We start from the raw sequence: 10,836 nt of genomic DNA, 5'->3' as shown, positions 1-10,836 counted from the left end.
ACTGGCAAAGCTATCGCGTGTAAGGGGTTGAAATACAGTGAAAGCTGCTCTACAAGGCTGGAGTGCCGACCTGTATCTTGCAAAGGTGATAGGAAAACGTAATAGGAAATCTGCGCATATTCAGATATTCCACTAGATGTCGCTCCATACTATTATTAGGTGCATCGTGTGCGGTAATTAAACAGCCTAAACTTCCAATTATGTTTTCATGTAGTGGATATTAGAACATAAGAACTGTACGAACGAGAGGAGGCCATTCGGCCCATCAAGTTCGTTTGGGGAGAACTCAACTAATATCTTAACGTTGTTAAAATCTTATCTAGCTCTGATTTCAAGGAACCCAAGGTTTTTGCGTTCACTGCACTAACAGGACGACTATTCCATACTCTAACTACACCATCTGTAAAGAAGTTCTTTCTCAAATCCATTTTAAAATGTTCTACCTCTGTTTTCCACCTATGACCACGAGGACTTGTATTTGAACTAATATTGTAACTCTCTGGTTGGACAGCATCCAGAAATGTTAAAATCTTATATACCTGGATCATATAAAAACGTGAGAAATGAATATGGAATGTATGGAAACATGTCCATATCCGCCTCGTCATCAGGTATCGCTAACATTGTACAGTGCACAGTGTGGGCCTTTTGGATGTAGTTTTGGCTTTCTAATGAGTACCATACCATATTAATATACAGACAAATCAATCGTAAGCCGAAAATATCGTATGGCAAAAATGTATTTTAATACAGCACACCTAACCTAACAAACATCATAGCCTAGAACACTTACATTAACCTACACTTGGACAAAATCATTTACACAACGCCTAATTTATAATAAAGTGTTGAATATGTCATGTAATTTATTGAATAAACATACCCATCGTAACCCGGGGAGCGTCTGCATTTGTTTCTATAAACTAAGACATATTCGCAGATGATTTTACAACGTATAGGCCTAATATTTAAGATGTTTTGTGGTTTAACAAAGGGCGATTTTAGCAGATCACCACTACCAACTCCATCACGTATTAAACGCTACTTGGAAAACAGAAGATGCCTATTTTTCAAAACAATGTGCTCTAAGTGACAAACGCCTGCAAATCCTTTATTACTATTAATTAGTACGACCAGATCCGTGGTAGTGTTATAACCGCGACTACTGCCTTTGTCCGCAGATATGCACTGTTAAGTTTTTAGTTCATTTCGTCTGGGACTTTGATTCACTATCATCCTGCCTCGGGCTGAACTTCTTTCAGTTTCAGCACATCCAGTAAGGCAATTAAGAGCGGGTCAGAACATGCCTCCCCCTAGTCAAAGCTAAGGACCTCGACCCCCCCACCAAGAGTACCCCAGCGATCTGGTTTGGTGATTAGGCGAAGCCTGCAGGTGTGCTGTGCTGTATGGTTATTGCACATGTTCACTGAACTGTCAGACGAAAAGGCTATGAATAACCCATTAATTAAGTGCTCGGGCAGTAGTCCACACCAGGCAGCCTTGCAAATCATTCAGGCGCAGTATCGCTCTGTGTTTAAAAAGAAACCACTCCTTTGTTAAATGGAAGCGAGCTTCAGAGGAATGTTCAAAAAAACTCCTTAGGTCATGTATTAATTTCCATTTATTTTTATTAAAGAACTCTGTACTTTAATGATTACAAAGTACTTAAAATAAATGAGTTTTCATCACAAAGCCAACTTAACGTAATTAATCTTTTTCAGGTCTTTGTATGTCAACGGCGAATTAACGAAACGTACACCCTTTTTTAACAATTATTGTCATTGTACTGACGTGAGATTGTAACTGATTAGCCCGATTCGGAGTTCCGACCACCCCAGATATTGGTACGTTGTAGAACAGCACTGCACTCTGCAGACACACACTTGAATAATTCGTGTGCTTAATTACATTTCTGTCTGCTGGACAAAAAAAAGAAACGTTCTGGAATCATTCCATGGGCGTCCGCTGGGTTTTCATTCTTATTTTGAATAGGATATCTAGTTTTCCATTTTGCAATGTGACAATGTATGTATAATTCATATGAATACGTGCATTGATCGTTGTTTCTATAAATAAGGAAGCGTAACATTTAACAGTTAATTAAAATGTAATTTGACCCAAGGGATAAAAAAGCCAATCAGAAAGGCACTGCTATACTGGTGTCAATAACACAACTAATAACCTCAGCTTCTATCCTATTCTGCCGGGTCCCCCGCCACCAGGATAAGCAATTCGACGGAGGATGGATGTATGTATGGAAGGAAGAAATAATGGTAAATCATCAATAAAAAAACTATATATGACTACACTTCTGAATATTGATGTGACGCCTGCCCAGTGGTTGAACTGAAAAAAATGTAATGAAATAAAGATGCCTAACAAGAGTGAAATGGAACGTGATCTGCCTAGGGGTTATCAGGTGATCAACGGTGATCACGACCTATTTAATTTAGATAACCAGGATTTTTTTTTTCCTTTAGAAGACATCGATCATTCTGTCAGGTGCCACGCCTACTCAACGTTCATTGGTTGCATCTCCGTTACATCATGGGTGAGTCCTTTAAAACTCTACTGCCTCTTTCACGGGAGCGCGAGTCAGGAGTCGTTGTGCTGCGTGGAGGGGCGGTGGTCCGCGGTTAACGCGTGTTATCGAAAACAAAAGTCTGTCGTTTGGATTTCTAGGACGCTGGCTTATAAACTTCTTTTTAATTTACTAATCGACACGCAGATAAATCTAAGTGTGCGCGAAGTCATTATGTAATGATTATTGCTCTGCACTATGCGAGTAGTAGTTGAGTAGTAGTGGGTAAAAGCCGAAGCGATTTCAGCCAGAAAAGAGGGCTTGTTTCCTCCACGGTTGTTCTTTAAGAGTTGAGCTCTTGGCCAGCGCGCTTGGAGTGTGTTTATTTCGGAACTCCGCGGCACTTCGACCCGCCAAGACGGCCAGGTGAGCATCTTCCTCCCGCGGGGAGCCCTGTCCGCTGTCACCCTCTTCCAGTCGCTGCGTTTCTTCGTACGTCAAACCTGCCACTTCAGCCCAAGTCTCCTAGTCCTTAGGGCTGTGCGATGTTTACCCCATTCCAGGATCCCAGATGAGTAAGTTGTCTGGGCTTGAGGAGTTGTTTCCGCCCGCCGTGCCGCATCCCACACTGGTCCTGGGAAAGCGAAATATCTCAATTTCACATTAGGAAAAAAAGTACCATCACTCTGGAGGCTTGTGTGCCTGACTGCTAATTAAAAACAGTCGTTTTAATGAAATGGCGATGCGCTTACTTAGCTGTGCCCCTGAAGGCATTATTAAAAGTGACGGATGTGTGGCTCATCTAAGCTGCCAGCGACTTTCGCCGCGGTAATTGACGCTGTTCCGTCTAATTCTGCGGTAACTATTAACCTCCTTGCATTGCGATCTGTCTAAGTCTTACACAACTACTCATTTAAAATCACTAGCTTAATTACCTAATGCGAAACAGTATTAATAATTACCCTGTTATTTCGCGTACCCATGCAAGTCTGTGTACTGGTGCGGTGATTTTTTTTCCATTATTTTTTTTCTAACTTTCATTAATGCAGTCCCGAATATTTTCTCACAAAGGACAATGTTGGAAACCTGGTGAATGTCAACGGCAATTTTTGATATGCATGTCATGTGAAGTCGCGCGTCATCGAAAATGGTATTGGGAGATATAACAGGGAAAGTAAAGTAAATGATTGCATTAATTTTCTAATGACTGCCTAGCACTTCAGGGATTTCATTTAAAGAAGCGGTACGAAGCGGTGTGTGAGCGGCTTCTTTCCCATGCTCGCAGAGACGATTTCAAGCTTTGCCGAAGCTAATGAGACAATTATGTAACCCCTGAAAGCGATGCTAAAATAAAACCACTTTAATTAGACTGGAATATTTCCCTGAAAACATAAAGGGGGGCTGCATTAAGTGAGACCAATTAAAATTGATTAAAAAAAATCCATGTCAAGTACTACGGGAGTGTTTTTTTTTTTTTTTAAGTCTACATATTTATTATTCCAACTTATTGGAATGTTTTAAGGAAATTGCTTTGGGAAAGCTTGGTTTTTCTTGTCACTTCTGAAGGAGAGTCCATACATTGTTAAACTAAGCGAACTCTTTGGAGAGGGGTGCGGGGGGGGGAACTAATGAAATGTTGGGAGGAAAAAAGTCTGTCTGGGCAAGCTGTTTGCGCAGACCCTAAAATGAATGGTGTTCCTTGTGAAGAGTTGCAGCTGTCTGGATTGGGTTCTGCCTGTGTTATGCCAGCAAGCTTATGTTAGGATGAAGAGACGGACGCAAGGCTAGGTGGTCTGCATAAAACCAGATTCCAAATGTCTGCCATGAATGCGATGAATGAGTTACTGTGCAGGGCTGAGCGTAATGTCTACGGACGGCTAAAGCGGGCGACTCGGCGCTTCAGTGACTGGACGTGTCGCCGATTGCTCGCTCTTTAAATATCCTTCAAACGAGGACATTGGTTGAGCTTCTGGGTGTGAATGGTAATTACCGCGAATCGCAGTCCGTGCAGTGCTGCAAGTGTGAGTACAGGGTCACCCCCCCCCCCGTCCATTTGCGTTATAATGTCTGCTGGGTGAATAGGGGAAGCGCTGTCCCTGTTTGGTGGCCTCAGTTTTCAGTGTGTGTTTTTAAAGAAGGGTCCCTAGTAGAAAGTGAATCCCTACTGAATTTAATGCAAAACGTGTCTGCCACTGAAAGCCACAGATGTGTGTCGGTAGCTCTCAGTTTGTGTATGTTATACTGGTTGTTTTAGTGGGACTGATTTTACAGAGATGTCCTTCTGTTTATAACTGGAGGAACCCAACTAAAATCCTTTATCAGGTGCAATGGTGATCTTGTATATTTGAACCTTACTGAGCACCTTTTGTGTGTCTAGCGAAAAATTTAATGTTGTACCAGTTCGGTGCATTGACTACCGGAGGACTTCTGAATGTATAATGCCGTGGTTTGCAATGGCAGTGTGAGTTTTAAAGATACTCAGATCTGCGTGGCTCACTAGTTCACACGTGTCATTTTTGTAAAACTATGACATGGTTGAACAGTATTCATCTTCCTGGACGTTGGTGCTTGAGCTAAATTAGGCCATGGACATTGTTGGTTTTACTGTTATCAATCGTTTTTTTGCAATGGGTTTGCATACAAGTGATAAGAACGGAATAAATGTAAAGGAATGAGATGTTAATGGACTGAGATCTTTCAGGATCACCCTGCGTCCTCATGCACTGGTATGTAGTTAAACCAAAAGCTATGTGTGTGGGTTTTTTTCCCCCCAGAATATTCAAGCAGCTGCAGTCAAATGTGAGTTATAGTACGTCAAAATAATATATGACTCTATTAAGAGTCAGGCAGAGCTGCAAGCTTTAGCGGAGCAGCTGTAGGGGCTTAGTGTCTGCGAACAGCGGCTCTTATTTGTTTTCGGTAGGAAGAGGGTTACTTCTGAGCTGGAGAATGTGCTGTCAGGATTTTGGTGCAGCGTGCTCCTCCAGGCTGTTTGTAAAGAGAGCTCTCCTGCATGAGGCCTGTCTCTGTAGTTATGAGGAGGGTTTAGGTGGAATGGGTGTGTGTGTGTGTGTATGTTTATATTACATTGCAGGGACCAAAGGTCCCTCACAAGGTAGTTAAAAACCACAACTTTGATGTTGTGGGAACCGTTTACAAGTCCCCATAAAGATCTGTCACTGCAATCAAAAAAAAATAAAAACAGCGAAAGTCTTGTATTTTGTTTGGTTATTTATTGTTAAAGTTAGGGCTGGGGAGGGGTTAATGTTGTTGTTGTTGTTAGGATTAGAGTTTTCTCCATAGAAATGAATGGAGAGTCCCCACTAAGGTACAATTACAAACGTGTGTGTGTTTTCCCCTACCTTGAATTTTATTGATGAAGCAGGATGGGGGGGGGGGGGGGTGATGGTTCCACAACACTATTTTACAGGCTAGAGAATTCAAGTTATTAGATTGCAGGCTGTTGCAAAGGAGTGAAAGACCCCCTTTTTCAATAAGTAGCTGGGTGAAGTGTAAGAGAAGCTCAGCTGTATTGATCCCAAAGGGAAATTCTTAATTCCAGAAGATGGGCTCCTGTCTAAAATGCTGAAAGGCTAATTTTAGTATTGCATTAATAGGGTAAATAAAATCCACCATGTCTTAAAATTCTTACCTTCAGAAATGCTTAAATTTCAAACATACTTCTTGAAAGAATGTCCCCTCCCCTCCTTGGCCGAGTTGAGGAATGGTCTCCTGGCTGCCTTTGGTCCATCATCTGTGATCGCTGTTACATGAAGTAACTGCTTCAGGTGACACAGGGGACCAAATCAATACTGGACTTGCAGCAGCACCACCAGCGTCACCGTGGGCTCAGTTATGGCTTTCCACTGGCTCTTAAGTCTTTGGCAAAATCGTGCAAATCATCTTCTGTTCGCGTAAGTAAAAGTGAGAGTGAACTCCTCGCAGAGGCGTGCCGGACCTCAGCGTGCGTAAATCTTAAAGGGCCGCCGCTAATGTGGCCTCGCACTCCGGCATGGTTCTCATTAGTGGCATGATAAAAGTAGACGACCAGCTGCATGCTAAATCGGTCTACTTCTGGGCGGAATGAACGTGCTTATTAGGGGTGCAGGAGGAGCTAATGCTGTACTGGAGGGGCCCTGGGATGGTAATTAGCGTGCACTTGGGCTCTCGATGGGTGAGGTGTGACATCATAGAAGGGAATGTTCTAGTTCAGAATTTGAATGTTCCTTTAAATTTACACCAGGAAAGGTGTTATGTGGGAAACAATATTAGGATGGAGATAGGGCCTAGAGGAGGGAGTGACGGAAGAGCAGCCTTGAAACGTGGCACTCGGAGACGTCCGAGGGACCCCAAGCTGAACATCTGTGCTCACGCATTTTTTTACACTGGCTTTCCATTGACCACAGCACCATTTTATAAAGCCATCGCTTTACGTCTCAAATAAATGATATAATTGAAGCCACTGCTGTTTTTGCGGATATTTCATCAGAAGTATTTCTCAAAGTTCTGAAAAGCAGTGCATCCCCCCCAAAAAAAATAGGAAATTGGGGGTTAAGGAATTTGTGACATTTCCTCTGTTGGCCAAGAGCACCATCTAGTGGTGTTGACCCATCCCTATTTTTTTTCCCTTTGTAGGCCTGCGATGGTGCACAGCAGGGTGGAGCCTTCGTCCATGGCAGGGGTGGGGGCGAGTTCACCCCCCAGGGGATGCGCAGGCTGCGGGGGCCGCATCGCAGACCGCTTCCTGCTTTTCTCCATGGAGCGCTACTGGCACACTCACTGCCTGAAGTGCTCGTGCTGCCAGGCCCAGCTGGGCGACATCGGCACCACCTGCTACAGCAAGGGTGGCATGGTGCTCTGCCGGGACGACTACATCAGGTGGGCTGGGGGTGTGGCCAGGGGCAGGGTTACAGCAGTATGGTGCTCTGCCGGGACGACTACATCAGGCGGGCTGGGGGTGTGGCCAGGGGCAGGGTTACAGCAGTATGGTGCTCTGCTGGGACGACTACATCAGGTGGGCTGGGGGTGTGGCCAGGGGCGGGGTTATAGCAGTATGGTGCTCTGCCCGGACGACTACATCAGGTGGGCTGGGGGTGTGGCCAGGGGCGGGGTTACAGCAGTATAGTGCTCTGCCCGGACGACTACATCAGGTGGGCTGGGGGTGTGGCCAGGGGCGGGGTTACAGCAGCATGGCGCTCTGCCAGGACAACTACATCAGGTGGGCTGGGGGTGTGGCCAGGAGTGGGGCTGGGAGTGTGGCCAGGGACGGCGGTAGGGCAGAGGGGTAAAACTGAAGTATTGGAAGAGCAGGAGCAGGAATTACACGGATTTGGGGGGGGGGGGGGGGGCGGTGATACTCCAGGATATTCAAAGCCATAAATGTAGAGGCGGGGGGGCAAGTCATTGCAGTCTGTAATCATTGTGTCTATACTGGGTGTAAAATGTGCTTTGAATCAATGTCACAGTGATGCCAGACATATATTTGTAAACAATAAATCCGAAACTCAGTCATTACTTGCCTCCCAGCTTCTCTCCTGGGGGGGATGTTTATGATACGCCGTCACATGTGCATGGGCCACGTTTAAGCCTCTCCGCCATGAGCACACGCGTGACACGCTTAATGGAAAGGGCAGCGTTCTGTCGCTGCGCGGCTCACCACGGACACAGGAGTTTGATGAAAGGACAGGACATTAATTAGGGGGAACACAGCACCTCTCCCAGCGTCTCTTATCAAATTACTCTTTGGATTAAGATCAGAAATTCATTATCGTGAGCAGCCAGAAGCTGGGACGGCGATAGGGGGAAGTCGGGGGGGGGGGGGGATGCTTGGATCAGCCAAACCCGTCTGGCCTGTGCCAGTCTTAAGTGGGTGTCATCCTGGCCTCAACTGTATCTCCTGCTTTTTAAGTCTCTGTCGGATTTAACCCTTCGATATTTCAGGTGGACAGAGATCGCGAAGTGCAGCAGTGTCTGACTTCCATATTCTTACTGGCCTCAAAAGGTCACATGACACTCATGGCTCTGTGGGCTCTTTCTCGAACCCCCAGCCTGATGTCAAGCCAGTCTGAATGGTCTCCCAGACCTGTAGACCTGCTATTGGCATCTGCTGCATTTAATTGTTGGCTATGGTTGCCGTTTTGGGTGACTTGGTAGCTGGACTTGTTTGCTGGCAGCCAGAGCTCGCAGACTGACAGACCGTGTTTCCTGTTGTGCCGTCAGGCTATTCGGACACAGCGGGGCTTGCAGTGCCTGTGGGCTATCCATCCCTGCCAGCGAGATGGTGATGAGAGCCCAGGGCAGCGTGTATCACCTGAAGGTGAGTCTGCTACCTTTCCAGCAGGAGGGCGGCGATAGAGAGCCAGGTTTTTGTGATTCATTACAGATTAGTCTGACATTTCCTTAGTGAATAGTTGGGGAAATGAGCTTGAAAACTGCAGGTTTGGATCGGTCCTGCTAACGCCTGCTTTTCCTTACCCGCCCGCCGACCCGTGCAGTGCTTCACCTGCGCAACCTGTAGGAACCGGCTGGTGCCGGGGGACCGTTTCCACTACGTCAACGGCACAATCTTCTGCGAGCAGGACCGGCCCAGTGGCACGTTGCTCAGCAGTCACCTGACCCCTTTGCCTGACCAGAAGGTGAGGGGGGGGGGGGGTCACACTTTTAACCCCCTTAAGTTACACCTATACAGCTGGATTGTAGATTTCTGAAGTCTGAAGCCCAGAGATGTATTTGCTTCAGGTATAATGTAGATTCATACCCAACGTGTTGGACTGTGATGAAACTAGTGGGTTTGGCAGCCTCTCTGACGAATGACCCTCTTTCTCACCTCATCCTAGGTCTGCTGAAGTGGCTTGGGTCCATCTCCATACCTGCTCCCTCCTCCTCCTCCATCCAAGCATATCCTTGCGGTCTGTCGTGTACTTCCTCTGTCATACCACCCCCCCCCCTCGCCCCCCACCCCCGTGGATGTCAACGGTGGATTATATCTCCTTAATATTAAAGGGTATTCAAAACCAGCCACCGTCCCACCCGTGCACTTAGGCGATCCTGAAAGACTGACTCTTCACGGAGAAGGCGGACGGCTGCTCGTCGCTCTCGGATGTTTCAGCTGGTACCTCGACATGCTCCCTGGAGATCGCAGACCCACACGGACGTGACCTGGGCCAGACAATGAAGCAAAGTGAGGTTCCTCTGACCCGCTCAGTGGCCAAAAGTCACGGGGACAACCTTGACATGGGGAGACCTTTTATCTGGTAGATGGAACTCTGCAAGAGATGAAAAGGACTGAACTGACACCCTGAAGGGGGGAGGGGCTGCAGGATCTCTGAGCAGCAACATATCAGGAAAGTGATCTGTGCCTCTTGCAGTGCAGATGCATCTGTCCTATTTGGTGAGAATTTTTGAGGAAATCTGTAGATCAGGTGAGCATTTGGGTACTTGCTGAAAGGTTCTTGCTATAACATTAAATCCTTGACTTATTTTAATTATAATCTTAATGATTTGTTTTAATCTTTGGCCTATTTCATTTCTCATTTAGTTTATTTGAATAGGGATCATTGAAGGAACATTAAATCAGAGGGTATGAAAGACTGTACGGTCAGGTGTGAATCGTTTTGTTCTGGATGGCGCTGCCATGTTGACGGACTTCACAGGCCTTTGTGAAAGGATGATGGTAACGGCCAACTGTACAAGTGTGATGATCTGTACATATTTTTCTAATGCCAACGTGTCGTGCTGAAGTGAGGCTGAGTTCTTGTCTGTTCCAGTTTTTTGATTGGAAATTGAAAAATGCTGTGAAACAGTTAAATGGAAAAATAAAATGCTTAACAGACGTATGTAGTGTGGTGTGTGTTGTTTATTTATTTCCCCTCTCCCCCTAGTTCACACTTTGTGTTTTGGTTTTTATTAAGAGGGTGGTGTGGGGGTCGGGGCTCACCGTTCTACGGTTGGGGGCACATATTCCACATCCGATTTGTGTCCTGAGTCTATATGTTCTTCCTGACTCGTGCAAGTTTCCTCCCACTGTGTAAATAGAGAAGCATATAAAGTAACTGGTGGTTGTAAACTGCCTGTAGCATTTTTTCTCTATTTGCCTATTTGCATGTGGCCCTGGACTGGCACTCTTTTTGCAGTTTACCCCACCTAGTGTTCTGTGCGACCAGGGATTGGCTCCAGGCTGCTCCCTGCCATAACCCTGACCGGCCCTTGATGTGGCTGCAGGCTTTGCAAGGAATTATGTGGAAAGCTGGTGCCTGAGGTCCCCATCTGCTGTACCCTTCAGCAGAGTTTCCCAATCCGGTCCTCGGGGACCCATA

General features: G+C 46.0%; 1 protein-coding gene across 3 annotated transcripts; it reads left to right on the top strand.

The window, feature by feature from the left end:
• The first annotated feature begins 2,588 nt into the window (after window positions 1-2,588).
• On the top strand, window positions 2,589-10,356 carry lmo4a (LIM domain only 4a). Of its 3 annotated transcripts, XR_007399013.1 has the most exons (6): window positions 2,589-2,947; window positions 7,157-7,399; window positions 8,741-8,837; window positions 9,016-9,156; window positions 9,358-9,942; window positions 10,059-10,356. XR_007399013.1 is itself a non-coding variant. In XM_049020769.1 (5 exons), exons 2-5 carry the CDS (start codon window positions 7,164-7,166, stop codon window positions 9,364-9,366), a joined length of 483 nt encoding a protein of 160 aa, XP_048876726.1. In that variant the 5' UTR covers window positions 2,589-2,947; window positions 7,157-7,163; the 3' UTR covers window positions 9,367-10,356. The 3 variants fall into 3 exon arrangements, 2 of the variants coding, with proteins under 2 accessions (XP_048876726.1, XP_048876727.1); XM_049020769.1 differs by having other exon boundaries at window positions 9,358-10,356; XM_049020770.1 differs by lacking the exon at window positions 2,589-2,947 and adding an exon at window positions 2,956-3,096 and having other exon boundaries at window positions 9,358-10,356.
• Window positions 10,357-10,836: the final 480 nt, after the last annotated feature.

This window comes from Brienomyrus brachyistius, chromosome 7, assembly GCF_023856365.1.
Source record: "Brienomyrus brachyistius isolate T26 chromosome 7, BBRACH_0.4, whole genome shotgun sequence".
Taxonomy (NCBI): domain Eukaryota; kingdom Metazoa; phylum Chordata; class Actinopteri; order Osteoglossiformes; family Mormyridae; genus Brienomyrus; species Brienomyrus brachyistius.
This window is presented reverse-complemented; position numbering and strand designations above follow the sequence as displayed.